Source organism: Panthera onca, chromosome E3, assembly GCF_046562875.1.
Source record: "Panthera onca isolate mPanOnc1 chromosome E3, mPanOnc1 haplotype 2, whole genome shotgun sequence".
NCBI lineage: Eukaryota > Metazoa > Chordata > Mammalia > Carnivora > Felidae > Panthera > Panthera onca.
In genome coordinates, this window is record NC_138354.1 from 6,735,902 (window position 1) to 6,757,671 (window position 21,770).

Genomic DNA, 21,770 nt, shown 5'->3' on the forward strand with positions numbered 1-21,770 from the left:
TGATCAGGCCCATGCACAGGACAAAGGCTTGGGAGGCTGCAGGAGTGGGGTGATCAGGGATGAGGGTCTTGGAGAAGGGGAATGAACTGGCAGGCTCCTGAGGAGTCGGGGGCTTGTCATTGGACGGGTCATTGGACCCTTTTAGCCCTCCAACAAGAGGAGTTACTATTATTATTCCCACTTCACAGACGAGAAAACTGACACCCAAGAAGAAGTAAATTACCCAAGGACACCCTGCTGGTAATGGCAGAGCTGGAATTCGAATTCAGATCTGCCCGGCTCGAGATCACTTCCACCCCGTTTGGCGCACGGGTGCGCGAGGTCCGTTCTGCAAACAGCCCCAGAAGTCAGGTACCCCGGGCCGAGGGCCAGGTGAGTGGGCAGGTGAGGCTGCAGGGCCGATGAGCCCCCACCCTCCGCCCCAGGGCCCCGCGGGCTCCGTGGGCTCTGTCAGGAGAGGGCGCATTCTTGCTCCCGCCTCCGGGCCAACGGAAGCTCTGGACAGAGGGACAAGCTCTGGGCCAAAGGGTTGGATGAGGGGCTGGCCTAGAGGGAAGCCCTGCCCTAGAGACCCGGAAACCCCAAAGGTGCCCCAGGAGGGAGGAGAGACCACCCGGGAGGGAGCGGCAAGGTGGGCCCAAGGATTGGGGGCGTGGAGAGGGCCCCCAACACCCCTCCCACTGCCGCCTTCAGGCCACTCCCCAGGCTTTTGCGACCCACTGCGGTGGCGGGGCTGGGGGGATGATCAGAGGTGGCAGGGGTGGGGGGATGATCAGATTTGGGTCCATCGTTGTTTCCGGAAAATGTCACTGTGGCTTTGGGGCAAGGGAAGGGCCCAGGAGGCTTTTCAGCAGGAAGGAACCTCAGAGCAAACCCGGATCAATTTGCTGCCCAAGTTGCCACTAATGACTGGTGGGAAAAGGGAGTGAGGCACCCTGTGACCCTGACAGGTACCCCCACCATTCCAACCCAGATGTACTTTATGTCACCCACCTCATTCATTCCCTAGCGCGGGTCCCAGCTGACCCCGGGGTTGCACGGCCTGGCGGGGGGGGGGGGTACAGGGGTGCATTCTGGCTGCTGCAGGGTAGCTCAGAACTGTCCCAGAGGGAGCCCAGAGTGAGAAGCTTCCGCACAAGCCCTGGTTCCCAGATGCCAGTCCTCCAGGCTCCACGTAGCTAGCAGCTCTTTTACTTTCCAGTGTCACAGATCCTTTTTAAATAATAGTTAAAACACTCTGTGTAATAGTAGCTGACAGTTGTTTTTGTTTTATTTTGAATGTTTTTGGCAAAATAAAAAGTTGGCAGTTCTAAATTGCCCCCCCTCCCCTTCACTCTCCCTTTCTCACACATGCAAATGAGCTTACCTAGTAGGAAGAATTCACTGGCCACTAAACTCCAAACTAAACTGCTGGCCTGGTCAGCTGAGGTGGGAGAGGCAGCCATGTGGGATTCTGGTCCTTGCCCCAGGGCTGGCTGACTGTGGGATTCTGGACCAGTGGTGGGTCTTTCTCTCCTGCTCTGTTTCAACACTACAAAAGGATGTACAAATCCCCTGTCATATTAACAGGTCTATGGTCCTTCAAGTCTGGCCTAGATCAATGCACCCCATAAGTTGTATATCTGTGGGGCGCAGTCATCCAGGCCCAGTGCTAAGAGCTGTTCCGAAGGTCCTTCTCACTGGTGAGCAGCCGGACAGGGGGGAAGATAGGACTGGGGTATGCCTGGCCCTGAAGTAAGCCAGGCAGGGGAGAGGAAAGCATTGCACCTTGTGACGTGTTTTTGTGTCTCTCACCCCGTAGTTACCAAGAGCCTGCGAGTTCCTGTCTGTTTTCATCCCTGAATCACCCCCATTGGCCTAAGCTGGTCATGGGGCGTCCAGTAAGTGTGGAGGGAATGGATAGTGGCTGATGGCTGGGAGGGCTGTGTGCAGTGGCCAGGACCAGGCTGAGCTTCACAGGAGAGTTGGGCTTTGAGGAGGAAAGTGGGGAAGGAGGCTGGAGGAGTTGGGGATGGCTCTGGTATTCCAGGAGTAGAGGGAGACCTGTGGGCATGGGGCAGGAACAGTGTGGGTGTGGGGACTTTCAGAGAGGAAGCCTGGGAGGACAAGGAAGGCAGATGAGATGGGGACATGGAGACAGGGAGAGGCCGGCACACGCTGCATGCCAGCATGTGGTGATGGAGAATGGCTGAAATGGGGAAAACACGAAGGGTGGTTTTAGACAAATTGAGGTTGTGGGGGGGGGGGGGGCAGGGGGCAGGCAGGACACAGACCATCGAAAGACAATGTCCAGTGTCCTCTGTCCCACCCAGAGCAGGGGGGTCAAGATGTAGCCATGACTTATACCGGACAGTTTTAGAGCTGGGACTGCTCTCCGGGCCAACCGACTCCCATCATTTGAGAGCAAAGGAGACTGGGGCCCTGAAGTTCAAGTGACTCATCAGTGAGGCCTGGAGGGTGGAGGGAGCGTCTAAAGGGGAGCTTTGGAGAGAGGGAAGGATGAAGTTGTTCAGGTGGGAACAAGAAAAAGTAGTGACAGGAAGGAGGTAAAAGCACATTGGGATGTTTCCAAACCACTCTGCCAGCACTCAAAGAGCACTCTGTGTACCTGGTTATACGCAGCGTGTTTGGGTAGGAGGTGCAGGAGGGCACCCGCACTCCACCCTCCGCCATTAGGCTGGTCCTATTTGTGGTGATCAGCAGGTCCCACAGCCTTAGAGACTCTTCTTGCCCCGGCTGCAGTTTGGGGGGTCTGCATTGGAGCCTCTCCAGGTGTTGGGCCTGAGCATGGATGTTCACACAGAATGAGGACTGGAGAGAGCAACCCCTCACACTAAGGGCTTTGCACCTCATTATCCTTATTATCTCTCTCATCATCATTCTGAAATCCCCAGAGCTCTTAACTGTTAGCTGCCTGCCAAGCTTAGTGGGGAGGGTCTTTGTAGGTGGGTGGTAGTTAACAGAACTGAGCAGTGAGAACTTTAGGGTTGGAAGGGTTTGGGGATGGCCCATTCCAACGTCCTCGTTTTATTGAGGTGGAAATTAGGGCTCAGAGAAGGGACCCTGCTTACCCAAGATCACCCAGTGACTTAGCGGCAAAAAAAAATGTTTTATGCATTTTTTTAGGTCTGCTGAAGAAGTCTGTGAGGCTGAAAGTTTATCCAGGCAAGGAAATCAACATTTCCCGAGCCTCACATATGTGCTACCGTTTGTGCAGGCATCATCTCCTTCCCTGTGTTCCACTTGAGAAGCCTTCACTTTTCCCTTGAACAGGTGATGCTGACTTTGGAGGACAAGGACATGAAGGGGTTCACGTGGGCCATAGCCCCAGCTTTGACCTCCCTGGGCTACCTGCTTATACTGCTGGTCTCCATCTTTCCCTTCTGGGTGCGGCTTGTAAACGAGGAGTCCCATGAAGTGTTTTTCAGTGGCCTGTTTGAGAACTGCTTCCATATCAAATGCTGGAAGCCTCGACCCTTATCAGGTAAGGAGGGATGGAGGTGGGGATGGGGCAGAGGGAGATGGGGCCAGTGTGGGCACTTTGGGTGACAGAGAGGACAGAATTTAATAAGCCCCTAAGGGCATTTTCTGAGTCTCTACTTTTGGGGTTAGAGGAAAGTAGTGGCCAGGAGAAGGTTGATAATATCAGGTTGACCACCAGGGTCAGGAGCAAATGTGTCAGCAACAAAGTTTATTTGCGGGGTAGGGCTGGATCCATCTAGGATGGAGGGGCGGGGGTCCTGCCCTACTCTGTGAGGCTGGATTTCAGCCTCACTTGTCAAACACCCGTCCGACTGTGGGTGGCTGCTCTACAGAGAATGTGCTCAGGCCTGAGGACCACATTTCGAAGGGAATGCACAGAAATACGAGCTCAGTGGACTGTGGATGCACTCGAGGCTGTGTTTTTATAAGGGGCTTGAGAGGGTCAGGGGGATGTCTGTCTTGGAAAGGAGGTGAACCTGGGGGATATAGGGGTTCTCTCCTGATAACAGAAGAGGAGAAGCCTCTTTGGGGGAAGATGGGCCACACTGTGTGAGCTCCTTGATCTGGAATTGCTCAGCCTCGGTACTACTGACACTTTGGCTGGAAAATCTTTGTTGCAGGGCTCTCCTGTTGTTTGCAGGACAGTTAGTAGCACCCCTGCCCTCTACGGCCCACTTGATGCCAGTAGCACCCCGTACCCTCAGTTGTGACAACCAACTTACCTCTTAGCATTGCCAAATATCCCTGGGGTGAGGAGGTGCAAACCTGCCTCCAGTTGAAAACCATTGGTTTAGCCCAAGAGTAGATTCTAGAAGTTTAGTGATACCTTTGTCTTGGGAGTTTAGTGATACGTTTGTCTTTTTGTCCCACCCCCAGCTGTCCATCTCTGCGTGCTTAGAAGACTATAAAAACTCATATTAACAGCAGCTCTTTCTGCCCATGGGTCCTGTCCCCATGCTTTAATAAAATCATCTTTTTTTGCACCAACCCCCCCAAACAAAGAAACCCTAAAAACCTCATTTTAACATGGGTCTGAATCATGCCAATAATAGGGGAATAAATCACCCTGTCATCAAGTCCCTTGCTCTGCTATTTTGGATCTATTTCATGACTTGTGTTAACTGGGATAATTAAATAAGCATTCCCCACAGAGTTCAGAACATCTCAACCTCACAGGTTCTGATTTGCACCAGCCACTTATTTCAGTGTGACCAGTATTGATGGAGTTCTTCACATTTCCACATGCAACTTGTATCATTTATGTTGCTTACTAAAATGACTGTTTGTCCATCTAATTTTTTTTCCCCCATACACTTCCATGTCACGGGGAACAAGATGTTCCAGAGCAACAAGATGAACCAGAGCATTCATTGTTGGGGGCAAAGTGGAGGGGTCAGAGCTGGGGTCACAGGCCATGCTGTGGGACTGAGGGTGGTAAGCTGGTGGGGGGGGGGCTTCTCTTTGCAGGCTCTGCGGGGCTCTGTCCCTTGTCACGGGTCAGGTGTCCAGCTGCAGCCCAGCCTCCCCTCCCCCACAGTGTACATCATTCTCGGCCGCGTTTTCCTGCTATCCGCGGTTGTCCTGTCTTTCCTCACCACCTTCATCCTGGTGTCCTTTGCATCTCAGCTGTTTCCGAGGACCCGGAAGCACAATTTGGTGTCAGCCTTCATCAGCTTCCTCACAGGTGTGGAACAGGCAGGCAAGCCTTGTTGTCAGGCGGGCCTCAGCCTTGGGAAGGGGCTGGGGAGGGGCCCAAAGGCAGGGAGATGGTTGGTCTCTGTGGTGTCAGGAGAGAGAATTTTTAGGGACCCTCTCACCTGTGGCCTTCTCTGAGGCAGCCTGCCCCCCCCACCCCAGATCACAGTCCCTCTCTCTGAGGCTGCACAGCACCCTGTACTTCCAGCTAGCTCCACCCTCACTATGTTGGCTTGGGGTCATTTGTCTGGGGGTCTTTTTACCATAATCTCTATCCCAGTGACTGTCATAGAATCTGACACAGAATGATAATACACAAGTGAAATATGTGAGTGAAATATAAGTGTTTGTTGGATGAATGGATGGAAGACACCATCTCTGCCCTTTGGAACCTTTTGACTTTAAAAGGCTGGCCAAGGCCCTACCCTGGGAGGCTCCCATCACATGGAGGAGGTGGAACGCTCACAGTGGGAAAATCAGGTTGAATTGCACCCAAAGCATCACACCCAGAGGGCCCCGTCTGGAGTCAGCCAATGGCACAGGCACAGAGGGTACCCGGGAAAGGGATTTCTGGTTATGGGGCCTCTGGGAGGTGAGGCACATGGGCTTTGAAATGTGTTGGGAAGGAGGGCAAGACAGGCATGTGGGGTAGAGGTTATTGACTCTGAGAGGGCACAGGTGTGGGCTGGAGAAAGGAGCCTCCATGTAGGAACCATACAGGCTGTAAGCCATGTGACTCTGATTAAGAGCAAAGGTGGGAACCATGTGAGGAGATCAAGAGTGCTTCCCTATGACCCTGCAGGGGCCAGTGCCTTCCTGGCCTTGTTGCTGCATGCCCTGGAGATCCAGAATCTGAGGATGAAGCCCAGCCCCCCCAAGTTCTCGGTGCAGTGGCCTTACTACGTTCTGGGCTTTGCCATCCTTCTGTTCATAGTGGCTGGTGAGTGTCCTGGGGCTGGTGCCCTTCTCCCTGCCCTCTGTCTGGATTCAGAAGCCATGGACACTCTAGAGCAACACTGTCCAAAACTGTGGTCACTAGCTACTTGTGGCCATTTCATTACTTAAAATGAAATAAATAGAAATTCAGTTTCTCGGTCATGCTAGCCACATTTCAGATGTTCAGTAACCACATTATTGTGTGTCTAGTGGCTGCCATATTGAATGGTGCAGATGCAGATATTTCCATCGTTGCAGAAAGTTCTACTCAACAGCACTGCTCTAGAGCCTCAGCCCTATATCCCGTCTTCCTCCTCTTTGACTTTGGAACCAACCTCCAGATCTCATATTCTGTCTTACAGTGTCCTGGCTCCTAAGGGTTTCTATGCCTATCTCTATCTCTATCTCGGAACCTACAATCTTATTCACCTCAGTCTCGCTTCACTCTCTTATTTTATATACCATCACCGTCTAAGTCTCAATCCTATTTAATTTTGTCCTTTTTCCTAATCTTCTTCCTACTATATTAATCTGACCCATGACATAATCTGTGTTAACTTGATTTTATTATACACTGAATATATAAAAACATTTATAATATATAAGAGGTAATTAAAAATAAACTGTGCACCCATTTCCACCATATAGTTTAAGAACTAGCCATATTTTCATGGAATCCATTGTTTGTAAGTTACACCTTTATTTTATTTACCACTGAAAGAGAAAAAAGGATGCTAGGAATAATTCTAAGGTGGTATAACTTGTAAGGCACATCCTTATTTCAGAGATGTTAAGTGAAGAAAATTGGCTTGTCTTCATTAATGAAATATGTTAGAATATTAAGAATCTTTGAAGTCCTGCCCCCTCAACCATGTGGCTCTTCCTGATCTTGTCCTCCTCTCTCCCCTCGGGAACCAATTATTCTGCAATTTATGATAATCATATTACTACACACATTTATATCCTTAATATATTACTTAGTCTTACATGTTTTAAAACTTTGTATAATCATACTATATTTATTTTTCTGGAACTTGTTATGTTTGATCAACATTGTAACCTCCATGGTAATATGAGGAACTCTTAAGGTTCATTCATTTTTACCATCTTAAGTATTTAATTGTATAACTAAGCTTGCCTGTAGAAGGAATATGGTATTTCTCTGTGGGAGAATTTTAAGCTCATGATTCAGTTTCTTAAATGACTATAGGACTATTCAGGTATTTTATTTCCTTTTGAGTTAGTTTCAGTAATTTATATATGTCTATAAGCTTATACATTTTGTTTAAAATTTGAAATTTATTGGCATAAGTTTATTCAAAATGTTTTCTTTTTTAACTCTTTATTTTGTGATGCACCTGTAGTGATGTGCTTCTTTTTTCATACCTAATTTTCTCTTTTTTCATTGGCAATTTTGTCAGAGGTTTACCATATTTTCAGTCTTTTCAAAGAACCAGGTTTAAGCTTTCTTGAACCTTCATATTTTATGTTTGTTTTCTATTGTATTAATTTTTACTTCTTATTTTGAACTTCCTTCCCTACTTCTTTTTTGCATTTATTCTGCTATTCCGTTTCCAGCTTCTTAAATCACAATCTAAACTCATGGCTTACTTCTTCTTTTCTAAGTAGACAATTAAAGCTCTAATTTCCCTGTAAGAATTGCTTTATTTGAATCTCCCATTTTCATATGTAATATTTGATGTTATTGTTCTATTTCAGACATTTTCCAGTTCCCCTTATGATATTTTGGATCCATGAAGTATTTTAAAATATACTTTTAAATTTCTAAGCATATAATTTTTTACTGTGTCTTGTGTTAATGATTTTAACTTAATTTCAATTTGATGAGAGATCATGGTCTGTATAATCGTAATGTGTTCAGATTTATTGAGACATGTTTTATAGTCTAGTTTGAGGTCCACTTTCATGTTTTATGTTGAATACAACTTTTCATTTATAAACATTAGATCAGGCTTGTTTATTATATTGTTCACATCTTGATTTAGAATTGTTCTGTTTTACTGGTGAATTGACCTTTATTTAGTCATTATGCCATGATCTTTTTTATTTCTAGAAATCCCTTTTGTTAAAGTCTGTTTTATCTGATATTACTCTAGCTATTTCTACATTCTTTAGGTTAGTATTTGCCTGTTATATATCTTTTTGATCTTTTACTTATATGTAACACATAGCTTATGATTGTATTTTTTCATCTAGTCTTACAATCTTTGTTTTTTTAAATGTTTATTTTTGAGAAAGAGAGAGAGAGAGAATGAGAATGAGAATACAAGTGGGGGACGGGCAGAGAGAAGGGGAGACACAGAAGCCGAAGCAGGCTCCAGGCTCTGAGCTCTCAGTACAGAGCCTGACTCAGGGCTCAATCTCACGAACTGTGAGATGATGACCTGAGCCAAAGTCGGGCACTTAATCCACTGAGCCACCTAGGCTCCCCCTACACTCTTTGTCTTTTAACTGGAGCATTTATTATTGACTGACATTTATTGTGACTGCTGATACATTTGATCCTTTTTTTTGAAGTTTATTTTATTTATTTTGAGAGAGAGAGAGAGAGAGTGAGAGTGGGAGAGGGGCAGAGAGAGAGGAAGACAGAGAATCCCAAGCAGGCTCCACACTGCCAGTGCAGATCCCAACGTGGGGCTCGATCTCAAGAACTGTGAGATTATGACCTCAGCCAATATCAAGAGTCGGACACCTGATTGACTGAGCCACCCAGGTGCCCCATATCTGTATTTTTTCTACCACCTTACCTCGTGCTTTCAATTTTTTCTGCTCCCCAGTCCCACCTCTCTTGCCTTGCTTCTAATTGATTGACTTTTATCTATACATTTCTCATTATATCCTCCCCCTCTTTAGTTTGGAAGTTATGGAATCTATTTGTATTCTTGTAGTAGTTACTCTTGACATTTTAATACGTTTACTTAACAAAGTTGGAAGTTCATCAACACATTTATTTTCTTCATAAGTAATACAAGGTACTTCCCTCCTAATTTATATGCTATTTTGCACAATGTTTTAGTTTCTTCTGTTTTCTTTTTAGTTCTATATATTTGACAGTATTGTTACTTTATGCATTTAATATTTATTTGTTTAAATTTACCCACATATTTATCAGTTTAGATGCTCATCAAACCTCAGACCTTCTGTCTAAGGACCCTCTGTCCTTCTGCCTGAAATACATCCTTTATAATGTGTTTTAGTGAGGTTCAGTTAGAGATACACTTTCTCTCATATTTTGTTTGTATGAAATTATCTTCCTTTCATTTTTGTTTACTAAAATTAATTTTGCCATACTTACATTTTTTAGATAGTATTTTTTTAAGTTTATTTATTTATTTTGAGAGAGAGAGAATATCCCACTCTCAAACTCACGAACTGCGAAATCATGACCTGAGCCCAAATCAAGATGCTTAACCAACTGAGCCACCCAGGCGGCCTGCTGTACTTACATTTTTAAGTTGACAGTATTCTCACAGCATTCAAGATATTCTGTTATTACTTTACCACTTCCATTGTTGTTGTTAAGCTGACTCTGTAAAAATATCATTCTTTTGGGACACTTGGGTGGCTCAGTCGGTTGAGTGTCAGACTTTGGCTCAGGTCATGATCTCGAGGTTCGTGAGTTCGAGCCCCGCATCAGGCTGTCTGCTGTCAGTGCAGAGTATGCTCGGATCCTGTGTCTCCCTCTCTCTCTGCCCTTCCCCCACTCTCTCGCATGCTCTCTCTCTCTCTGTCAAAAATAAATAAACATTTAAACAATATATCATTTAAAAAAATTTTTAATGTTTGTTTATTTTTGAGAGAGAGAGAGAGAGACAGAGCACAAGTTGGGGAGGGGCAGAGAGAGAGGAAGACACAGAATTTGAAGCGGGCTCCAGGCCCCACACTGTTAGCACAGAGCCCAGCGTGGGGCTTGAACTCATGAACTGTGAGATCATGACCTGAGCCGAAGTCAGAGGCTCAACTGACTGAGCCACCCAGGCACCCCTATATCATTCTTTCTGAGGCACTCTTTGTTTTCTGTAAGGCTTTCTTGGGCATTTTGCAGAGTGTAGATATTTGTGTTATGATTTGTGGTGTGAACTGAGTCTGAGGAGTAATGTCTTTCAGAATTTCTCAAATATTTTTATCTTCTTTCTATATTCTTTCCCTCTTTTCCAGGAAGACGTATGTTAGACTTTGTTACTGTATCCTGCGTGTGTGTCTCTCTCTCTTGCTTTCCATTTCTTTGCTTTTTTTTTCCCCCTTCTATCTCTTTGTCTTTCTGGGCTGTATTCTGAATAACTTATATAGATGTATCTTCAATTTAATCCATTCACTTTTTAGCTGTGTCTGATCTGCTATTTAACTTATCCATTAATTAGTCAATCTGTTTTTATAACCAGAAGTTATTTTTTTCCGTAATTCTTGTTATTTTTATACTCTTTTCTCTACTTATATTTTTAATCTATTCTATAAATATATTTTTATTATACATGTTAAACATACTTTACATTCTGTGTCTTATAAGTTTAACAACTGAAATACAATACAGCTCTGTCGGCTGCTGTTTTTGTAGGCTTTTGCTTATGGCATCTTATTTCTTGGTACAGTTGTGATTTTTGACTGTGAATTATTTTCCTTGAAAAAAAATATTTTTTGGTGGAAATCCTTTGAAGCCTGTATATAAAGTATTTTCTCAAAAAGGGATCTGCATTTGTTTCTGCTTGGTGCTTATATGCACAACTAGCCTAGAATCACATAGGTATTGTGTAGTTGCAGATCCATATAACAGCTAGCCTCTGTTTATGAGTTCTTAGTCAATCTTGGTAACTTCAAAGTTCTAGCTTTGTAGACCCTTGTTAGATTCATCTTGAGTAGGCCCTGGGCTTTTCCTCTCATTTTCTGTGTCCCAAAAGGCCCGCAGAATGGAAACTCAGGGTCACCGGAGTTGAGTGTATGTCTCCAAGGTGAAGGCTAATTGTGTGCTTGCTTAACTCTCTAGGTTCCTGTTTTCACTAGGGTTTTGTTTCTAAGAATGCCTTACTCTGATGCCAGTTTGCTGATATATTTACAAATTAGTTTTTGAAGAAAAATCTTATTTAGAATTTTTGTTGTTTTTAGTGGGAGGGTATGTAGTCTGCTATATTGCTGAAAATAGAAGTTGTCCTTTATCTGAGTCTTAACCTTAATACAGCATTTACTGTTCACTCAAGATACCTCTGTTTGTTTTATGACATCAATTCTCTTCTTCCATTTTACTTTACTGAGGGTCTTGAGTTGCATCAAAGAGCCTGGGCTTTATGTTTGACCTTCCTCTCTTAAACCTCTTTTTCTTGCCTATTAATAGTTAGACAGTTGCTAAGATGCCTTCCAACACTGGCTGTGGTTCTGTGAGTTTATCCATCTATTTGTATGCCTTGTCTTGTGATGGGTCCTGTTTTCCCATCTATCTCTGTAATTCTCTACATCGGAGGGGAGAACTAGGGAAGGTGGGTGCAGACCGGAAGGGGTCACACATTAAAGGAGGGAGTGCCTGACCTCTAGGGCACGGAGAGCTCGACTCAACTCTGACCTGAACTTTCGCTGTCACCCAGGTGCCATCTGCCTCTTTCAAGAAGCAGCCTGCCTTCGCTGCCGTTTGTTGCCCAATTCCCAGAGTATCCAGGAGACCCAAGGGGTCATACACCTGGAGAATATGGAGAGTCTGGGAGGAGACCTGAGCTCAATACAAAAGGAGACACTGCTGAAGGAAGAAACAATTATCTAGTCCGGGAGAGCGTCCTCCGCCATCGGCAGCTGTGTGAGTGCGTGTGTGGAGGCGTAAGTGGCAACCAGTTTCTGCTGCTTTTGGTGAGCTTCCTGAGTGTCAGATCTATGTTCCACTTCCCCACACTCACAGTGATTCTGTCTTGCTTGTATTTGCAATTCGTTAAAACATTTTTTTGAATTTTTCTGAGTTTCCTGAGTGGTTTTTTTTTGGGGGGGTGGGGAGGCAAGTGTTTTCAATAAAGGGACTACTGTCTTTTAATCCATACCAGCTTGGAGGACAGGAAGGGAGGAAGGAATATTACAAAATGGTCAAGTGAAGTCAGCTTTTGTAAAACAAAAACAAAACAACAAAAGCAAAAACAACAGAAGGTGTTTGAGTTAGTGACATTAGTAAGAAAAAAGTGATGTCCCCAGACAAAGATGGGACTCAGTGCAGGAAACTTCCTAAGTCTGTGTTAGAGGGAAGGGTTGGGAGTGGTTAAAGGGTGAACGCTTCTCAGGATTGAGCTCCCAGATCTGGAAGTCTGAGCCTAATGGGTCTGTGCTCTGGAGGAAGCACAGGCAAGTTAGCCAACCAATGTATGGGTGTTGCCTCCTCTCACTAGAGCCGGAGACCTCCTGAGGGCATCTCTAACGTGTCCCCTTTATGGTCCTCCTGGTGCTTACAGAATGGGGAACTCTTAGCTCCCTGGTGTAGCTGGTAAGTACAAATGCCTTAGGACAATGAAGGGGATAGAATAGTGATCCAAGTCCTCTGCTGGCTTCATACCCATTTTTCATCTGAACAGTACCAATCAGCAACGCCTTCCCACTTTGCTCTCTAAAGAACACAGATATGGGAAAAGCTCTTGCAACTTAAGCAGTGCAACTTCAGAAACAAGTATGGGGAGCCGTGTATCTGGAGGGGCATGTGGTGGGCAAGGCTAGAGTCAAGTGGGCTTTGCTGTGACTGTTAGCCAGTGGCCATTAAAGGTGGACCTTGTGCCATGCACCACAGGGGCTAGTTCCTGTTCTCCAGAGGCTCACACCCCAGCAGAGAAGCCAAGACATACACACCAGAAAAATAGCCACTTCATGTTTTAGATTGTTTTTAGTTTCTTACCACATTTCTCTCCAAAAGGTATCTTGAGAGTTTCTTGCAGGGATATGGTGACAGCCTAGTTCTAGTCTGCCCACTTTTCCTCCTAGAAAACAACCCAAAAACCCATACAGGAACTATAATTATCAGTGAAACTAGGAACAGAGAAAACTTACAAACTCTAAAATATGTAATTGCAGCCCAAAGCACTAAGCCAGCAGAACCAGTATGGGAAGCTACAGCTGGGAGACCAGCATGGTGAGCAAGGGGGAGTGGGTCAGAGAATACACAGAGGCCCTAGTGGTGGCAAGCTAAAAAAGCCACTAGCAAATATGAACCTTCAGATTTCTGAGAAGGACCCACCTTGAGAGGAAATGGCTATGAATAGGATAGGGAAGCAACAGGGTGGGGCACATGTGGAGGGTGGGCAGAGAAGGCACAGAAAGTGCCTGGGAGTCTATCAAAGGAAATTTTTAAGGAAGCACCACTTTTTATTTATTTATTTATTTATTTATTTATTATTTATTTTTAACCTTTATTTATTATTGAGAGACTGCGAGACACAGAGAGTGAGCAGGGGAGGCGCAGAGACAGGGGTAGACACAGAATCTGAAGCAGTCTCCAGGCTCTGAGCTGTCAGCACCGAGCCTGACGCGTGGCTCAAACTCACAAACCGTGAGATCATGATCTGAGCTGAAGTCAGAGGCTTAACTAACTGAGCCACCCAGGCACCCCAGGAAGCACCGCTTTTTAAAAAGAGAGACCACCTGGGAAGGTGGATGACAGTGTCTCTTGGTAGTGTTGGAGAATGGAAGGAAGGAAAGAGAGTGTAGTATGATCCCTCTGAACCAAGTTAGGATGTAAGAATCCGAGGAATCTTGGCTACATAGGGAACTATATATTAAAGAAAGCATCCTTCCATGTAGCACTTCTCACACTGAGAAGTGGGGAACACTCTGCTTCTCTGACTCCCCTTCCACAGGGTACTCCTGCAAAGAGCTGGCCCAGGAAAATCAAACTCATTCAAATAAAAGAGTGAAACAGCAACATCAATACAAAGGTATTATTATTTAAAAAAAAAAAAAGCACAAAGAAGGGGCACCTGGGTGGCTCAGTTGGGTGAGCATCCGACTTCAACTGTGATCTCACAGTTCGTGGGTTTGAGCCCTGTGTTGGGCTCTGTGCTGACAGCTCAGAGCCTGGAGCCTGCTTTGGATTCTGTGTCTCCCTTTCTCTCTGCCCCTCTCCTCCTCTCTCTCTCTCAAAAATAAATAAACATTAAAAAATTTTTTTTAAAGTAGAGAAGTAAAAGTCTGGATATGAAGAAAACTCCCCAGAAGTGTTGCCACAAAGTAGAGGAAAATTATAACACAATATTCCGAGATAAATGTAAACATTTAATGAAACAATTGCAGCTAGGGGGAATCAGAATTATAGGAACTCAGAGAAGAACATTCTGAGAACAGAAGGTGAGAGACAGATAACAAGGGTATATGAGAGGAGAATGGAGAGAATTCAAGAAAGAACTGGAAAAGGGAAGGAAGACTAACTTAGAAGAAGCACCAGAGAGAGGAGATACTAGAATAGTAAGAGGCGTAAAGCATAAGGGTAGTAACAGTGAAGAAAATGAAATAAAGAATGAAAAGGTTTAGCGAGAATGTGGAAGCAATGAAAGACAGATAAAGGAGATCCAAGATATGTAAAATTGGAGTCCCTGAGGAAAAACTGAAATAAAGGGACAAAACAAATATTTAAATTATTTTTTTTTTTAAACGTTTTTTATTTATTTTTGGGACAGAGAGAGACAGAGCATGAACGGGGGAGGGGCAGAGAGAGAGGGAGACACAGAATCGGAAACAGGCTCCAGGCCCCGAGCCATCAGCCCAGAGCCTGACGCGGGGCTCGAACTCACAGACCGTGAGATCGTGACCTGGCTGAAGTCGGACGCTTAACCGACTGCGCCACCCAGGCGCCCCTACAAATATTTAAAATGAAAATTCAAGAAAATGTTTCTGAAGTAGATTTCCTTTCTATTGAAAAGTAGTAACAGTTACCTGGGACAACTGATACCAAATGATCAATTCCTTCCACGATGGCGCTGTGCTTTGTTGTTTTGTTTTTTATTGAAATACACAGTTTTTCTGGAACAAAGTGCGGCCCCATCATGGAAGACCTGGAGAGTTTTTACTTCCTTTATCCACAAACACTGGCATACGATACAAAATGTGCAAAAATGTGAAACAGAGAAAAAAATAACCAATAACCAATAGAAGCAGATGCCATGATTATCCAAACATTGGGGTTAGTGGACACAAACTTTAAAATAGCTATTATTAATAAGTTAAAGAAATTAGAAGGAGAAAAAGCACAGAATTTTCAAAAAACAGAGAAAACTACCGAGATGCCATTTCTCCCTATGAGATTTGCAAAAGTCAAAATTTTGAGACAACACATTGTTTTGTCTATGCTGTGGGGATAATGGGCACTGGCACATGATGTGGGTGGAATGACAAAAATGGCACGATCCCAGCTGAGGGGAATCTTGCAATGTCTGCAAAGCTATGGAAGCATTACTGATGTGATTTGAAGTTTGGGTTTGAGAGCGAATGGCCAGGAAAGAATTCTTGAAACTTTTTGGTGCAAATTATTTTATTATAGCACAGAGACAGGACCCAGGGGCAGAAAGAGCTGCACTGAGATTGTGAGGAGTGGCTGATTATATACTTTTTAATTAGTGGGGGTTAGGGATAGTTTAACTCTTTAAGGAATTTGGAAGCAAGGCTTTTGGGACCTTGAGGGGCTAGCTGCTGTTAAGATAAGGTTATTCTTGGGGCAGTTGGATAGCTCAGTTGGTTGAACATCTGTCTCTTGATAGGGGTTCAGGTTGTGATCTCAAGGTTGTGGGACTGAGCCCTGCAACACTCAGCATGGAGCCTGTTTGGGATTCTCTCTCTGCCCCTCCTCCCCCTGCCCCCCACCTGCTCTCATGCACAAGTGTTCTCTCTCTCTCTCTCTCTCTCTCTCTCTCTCTGTCTCTAAGTAAATAAGTAAATAAACATGAAAAAAAGATATGGTTACTCTTAGTCTTTAAAAAAAATTTTTTTTAAAGTTTATTTATTTATTTTTTTTTTATTTTTTTATTTTTTTTTTTTTAATTTTTTTTTTTTCAACGTTTTTTATTTATTTTTGGGACAGAGAGAGACAGAGCATGAACGGGGGAGGGGCAGAGAGAGAGAGGGAGACACAGAATCGGAAACAGGCTCCAGGCTCCGAGCCATCAGCCCAGAGCCTGACGCGGGGCTCGAACTCACGGACCGCGAGATCGTGACCTGGCTGAAGTCGGACGCTTAACCGACTGCGCCACCCAGGCGCCCCAAAGTTTATTTATTTTTGAGACAATGTGAGAGAGTGCAAGCAGCGGAGGGGTAGACAGAGGGAGACACAGAATCTGAAGCAGACTCCAGGCTGTGAGCTGTCAGCCCAGAACCCAATGGCGGGGCTGGAACTCACGAACGGTGAGATCATGACCTGAGCCGAAGTCAGACGCTTAACCAACTGAGCCACTCAGGCACCCCGGTTGCTTACTCTTAGTCTTTAATAAGACATAAACATTAAGGCATTAAGGCAGCCATGAGTTCCTTGAGGAAGGTCACATTCTACGTGTCTCTGGTATCTTATCTGAGCTTCAAGCTGTAAGGAAATTTAATTTTGGCTACTTTCTCTTGCCTTTGTTCTCCTCATCAATTAGTGCTTTAACAATCTCAATTTCATGATTTATCTAACAGATAATACCTGTACACACACTTAAAACTGACATTGGTCCAGGGTTATTAATTGCTGCATATTAATTGCAATATCGAATGAGCAACTCAAATGTCCATTACTAGGGGACATGTTAAATTCTGTTACATCCACACTAGCTTTAAAAAAATGAGGATGTCTATGTATAGACATGGAACATTTTCTAGGAAATATTACATGATAAAAAACAAGGCATCTAATGTAGTTCCTTTTGTGTAAGAAAGGGGGAGACGATAGGGAAAAATATACCAATATTAGTATTTGCGAACTAATAAATCTTTAGACATGGGGGTAGATTAGGGAATGGGCTGGGAGGAGTGGGCAGAGGTAGGAGCAATAATTCTGTGTAACTTATATGATTTTGACTCTCAAATCATGTAAACGTTTTACCTATTCAAAAATTCATATTAAGTCTTAAAGGATAAGTGGGGTAATATAAGTAAAATATCCCAAACTGTCCATACCAGCACTTTGAACCCCTTAACCTTCATTTCTATAGTTAATGCAAAACATCCCTCACATTGGCCATTTTGTCTTGCTAAAGATAGGCCAGATTTAATTCTACCCATTTTTTTTTTTTTTTAAATTAAAGAACTGGAGAGATGAAGTATTTACTCCAATGCCAGGCCTGACACCCCAGGTCCTCTGATGTTCATTCGGTACAGGTTTTTATTTTTTTATTTTTTAAATGTTCATTTCTGAGAGAGAGAGAGAGAGAGAAAGTGAGAGAGAGAGAGAGAGAGAGAATGAGAGGGGGAGGGGCAGAGAGGGGGACAGAGGATCCAAAGCAGGCTCTGCGCTGACAGTGGTGAGCCCCATGTGGGGCTCCAACTGAAGGGACCCTGAGATCATTGATGAGGTTTTACGGGGTGTTGGTGGAGTTTGTGGGGTCCAGAGCCGATGGCCAAGGAAGAATTCTTGAGACGTCTTTGGTGCAAAAAAGGTGATTTTATTAAAGCACACGACAGGACCGGTGGGTAGAGGAGCTGCCCTGGGACCATGAGGAGAGACTGGTTATATATTACGGTGTTGGGGGAGGTAAAGTCCAGCGGAAGTTTCCAATGAGATTTTCATATGCTAAAGAAGACTCCCAGGACACTGTGGCCCAGGTATTGTCAAGCTAAGGTTGTTTTCCCCTCTAGCAAAACATTAGCATTAAGATAGTAGGGAGTTCCTGGAGAAACATTTTACTCTGCCAGCCTCAAGTATTTGTAATGGGCTGCAGGTTATAAGGAAATTTAATTTTATCTGCCATTTCCTTTTGCCTTTGTTTCCCACGTCAATCATGACCTGAGCTGAAGTCAGAGGCTTGACTGACTGAACCACCCAGGCACCCAGTACAGGTTTTTAAATGTTTTATTTATTTATTTATTTTTATTAAAATTTTTTTCAAGTTTATCTTAAAGTTTATTTATTTATTTAGAGTGCTCTCAGAACAGGGGCAGAGAGAGAATCCCAAGGAAGCTCAGCACTGTCAGTGCAGAGCCCAATATGGGGTTCAAACTTACGAACCATGAAATCATGACCTGAGCGGAAGCCGGACACTTAACTGATTGAGCCACGCAGGTACCCCTAAATGTTTGATTTTTGAGTAAATTCTACTGCCTCTTCTGTTTCCTTTCTGTGGTAATGACCTCCCCCCCCCCCCCCCCCCCCCCACACACACACACCCTGCCCCACCATTTCTGTAGTTCACACCCTCATTTCTTTGGTCTTTTGTCAGATAATTTCCTTCTTCTCTGCCTCTGCCCCTCTCTCTTTCTCCCTTCCTTCTTCTCTTTCCCCTTCTTTTCTCTCAGGCCCTCACAATGCTCTCAATTCATTCAGTACCATGTTCATTGCTAGGAAAAAATGCCTTCACTTGTTATGATGAGCACTGGGTATCGTATGTAAGTGATGAATCACTAAATTCGATGCCTGAAACCAATATTACACTACGCATTAGCTCACTAGAATTTAAATAAAAAATTGAAAAAAAGAAAGAAAGAAAAAATGCCATCATATTTACTCACCATCCCTGAAATCGGTCTTCTGTTTGACAATGCCATTTCCCTAGCAATCCCTTGGTTATATTCTGATCTCTCGGCCAGGAACATGAGGTTGGTTTCCTTTGTAGTTTTCAGACTAATGTTCTTAATTTTTCTTCAAAAATCTTCTGTTTAGATCATGGAAAAGAAAGGCCAGTGATGTAGATAAAAGCTCTTTCAAATATAAAAGATAATTATAAAACTGCAGTTATCAAAACAATTTGGCAGGTCCTGACAAAGGATACAGATAGATTACAGAATAGGAGTGCGAACATAGAGACAACTTTATATAGGAAAAGACAGATCCTTCAATAAATGGTGTTGAGGAAAACTTCCTAGCCATTTGGAGTATGGAAGGCAAAAAACAGAAGATTTTAAAAACAGGATGAAAGAATTTGAAATATAAAACATATAATCTTTTGCAATGCATGAAGTTCATTAAGAAAGACAAATAGGAGGGGTGCCTGGATGGCTCAGTCTATTAAGCATATGACTCTTGATCTCTGCTCAGGTCATGATCTCAAGGTTCCTGAGTTCGAGCTAAGCCTGGGGCTCTCTGCATTGTCAGTACAGAGCCTGCTTGGGATTCTCTCTCCCTGCCTCTGCTCCTCCTCTGCTCACGCACATATGCATGCATGCTTTCTCTCAGAATACATGAATAAATTAAAAAAAATTTTTTTTAAATAAGAAAACTGGGAAAATATTTGTAAGACATTTGAAAAAGGGCTAGGTTTCTTAATGTGCAAGAACCACATACATCAATAAGAAAGAGATAAGTAACCTAACAAAAATAGAGGGAAGGATAAAAATAGCCAGTTCACAGGAAAAGAAATACAAGTAACTAATGTAGGCAAAAATAATGATTGACTTCCCTTATAATTAAGAAGTGAAAATAAAAATCGGGGCACCATTTATTTCCCTTATCAGATTGGCAAAGATGGAAAGGTTTGATAACATCCATTGTTGATGAGATTGTAGGGAAACGAACCTTATTCCCCATCATCATTGGGAATGGAAATTGGTGCAGTCTGTAAGGTAGGGTAATTCATTTGGCAACAGCCAACAAAATTCCACATGCATATAACTTTTAGATTCAGCAATTTCATGTATGGAAATTCATCCTAAGATTCATTTGCAAAAAGTGAAAGAGGAATGACATAACAATGTTCATTCTAGATTTCTGGTCAAACCTAATGCCGGAAAAAACCTAAATGTCCACCAAGAGTCTTCAGAAGTCATGGCAAATCCATGCAATGAAACACTATGCAGCTGGTAAAAAGAGCTGAGTAGATCAATATATGTAGATAAGGAAAAATAAGTTATTTAGTGAATAAAAGCAAAGTGCAGAACAGAATATAGCATGGTTCTATTTATGGAACACAAAAAGGAAAGCATTTTATGCTTAGTTTGGCTATAACATTTCTGGAAAAGTTCCTGAAACCTGCCTCATGGCCTCATCCTTGCCTCTGAGTCTTCAGTTTCTCCTTGTTGTTCTTGTTGGTTTCCATCCCTCCTTTCTGCTCAGCTTGTACTCATGGTCACTCAATGCAAACATCTCCTATCAGAACCCCCATCCTCTCATATGACAAATCCCAACATTACATTAATCCACCTGTTTGTTTTAAGCAAATTTGCCCCAGATGGCGCAAACAATTGTGTGGATTGATTCTGTCACTTGTTTTGTTTTTACCTTCACTTGGGTGTGCAGTGTTACTTGACAATCTTTCCATTCACCTTACAATTTTTTCTTACATCATCCCTCACAATAGATCATTGTCCCTTGCATTCTCAGCAGGTAATATCACTGAGGAAAGAGGCCAAGAATGAACTCCTTAGACACCTCTCTAGAGTAATTTTAAAACCATCTACTTCAGGGGTCAGCAAACTACAGGCTTTGTGTCAAATCTAGCACTGGCTGTCAGCTAAACATAGTTTTGACATTTTTACAGGATTGTAAAGATGAAGAATATGTGAAAATGTGTCCAGTAAAGCCTAGGGTAGTCACTTTCTGGTCTTTCATAGAAAAAGTTTGCTAAGCCCCAACCTAGACCATCACCCATGTTTCTTTTCTTCCCAATTAGCAGGAGCCCCTTTCTCCTCTCCACAGTTGCCCTGGAAACCTGTGATCTTATCCAATCTCCCCCTGCCTCTACCAGAATGCTCTCTTCCCTGTATCTTCTCCATGGCAAGCTGAAGAAATGTTTTTGATATCACTAGGAATAGCTCAATTTTCCCAGACAGATTGAGCCAATCAGGCAGTTTCATTTGGCCCTGAGTGGCGAGGTCGTCTCCTATCTCTCAGAAGTGAGTGCATGTTAGTGGATGGAGGCTATCTGAAACTATTTCCAAGGTGGACTGAAAATGTAATTTGTAGTATAAAAGAATCTGAGATCCTGTGAGCTCAGTTGGACTTGGCCCTGGATGTGGTATAAGGTGTGGACCCAATATTATCTCTTTCCAGATGACCAGCCTGTTGTCTGCTTTTTAAATGTCCATTTTTTTTTAAAGTTTATTTATTTATTTTGAGAGAGAGAGAGAGAGAGAGAGAGAGAGAACCCCAAGCAGGCTCCACACTGTCAGTGCAGAGCCCCATGTGGGACTGGGGCTTGATCTCACAAACCGTGAGATCATGACCTGAGTCAAAATCAAGAGCTGGCGCTCAAACAACTGAGCCACCCAGGTGTCCCTAAATGTCCATTCTTATCCATATATATGGCCTTTATAATTTACTGACTTATTCCATCTTCTCTCTCGTCCTCCATATCCAATCAATCCTCAAACCTTGGCAATTTTACTTCCGCAATAAGTTTCCTATCTAATCACTCCTTGCAAGCTCTAGTCACCAACTGCCCTAGGTCTGCATCATCCTCTTTTTCCTGGACTGACTTACTCAGCCTCGTTTTACCCAACAGTCGGTCCTCTCATTTTCCACTTCCCTCCTTTCTTGCTCAGTCTTTCTCCAAGGGTTCTCAGCAGCATCT

General features: G+C 43.7%; 2 protein-coding genes across 9 annotated transcripts in view; one reads left to right on the top strand and one right to left on the bottom strand.

Annotated features, from left to right (window-relative positions):
- Positions 1-12,065, top strand: part of TMEM225B (transmembrane protein 225B) — a 28,639-nt gene extending 16,574 nt beyond the window's left edge. For 2 of the 8 annotated variants that reach the window (XM_060649457.3, XM_078439864.2), the window contains 7 exons: positions 189-372; positions 1,802-1,880; positions 3,274-3,484; positions 4,951-5,167; positions 5,587-5,729; positions 5,981-6,118; positions 11,709-12,065. In XM_060649457.3, coding sequence (XP_060505440.1) covers positions 1,869-1,880; positions 3,274-3,484; positions 4,951-5,167; positions 5,587-5,729; positions 5,981-6,118; positions 11,709-11,881 — 894 coding nt within the window. In that variant the 5' untranslated portion in view covers positions 189-372; positions 1,802-1,868 and the 3' untranslated portion in view covers positions 11,882-12,065. Of the gene's footprint in view, positions 1-188; positions 373-1,569; positions 1,683-1,801; positions 1,881-3,126; positions 3,166-3,273; positions 3,485-4,950; positions 5,168-5,586; positions 5,730-5,980; positions 6,119-11,708 lie in introns of all 8 variants that reach the window. The other 6 variants (XM_078439865.2, XM_078439866.2, XM_078439863.2 and 3 more) reach the window with 6 other exon arrangements.
- The window catches only part of TRIM4 (tripartite motif containing 4), a 423,353-nt gene that overhangs the window by 63,959 nt on the left and 337,624 nt on the right, over positions 1-21,770 (bottom strand). The gene's annotated exons all lie outside the window — the stretch shown is intronic.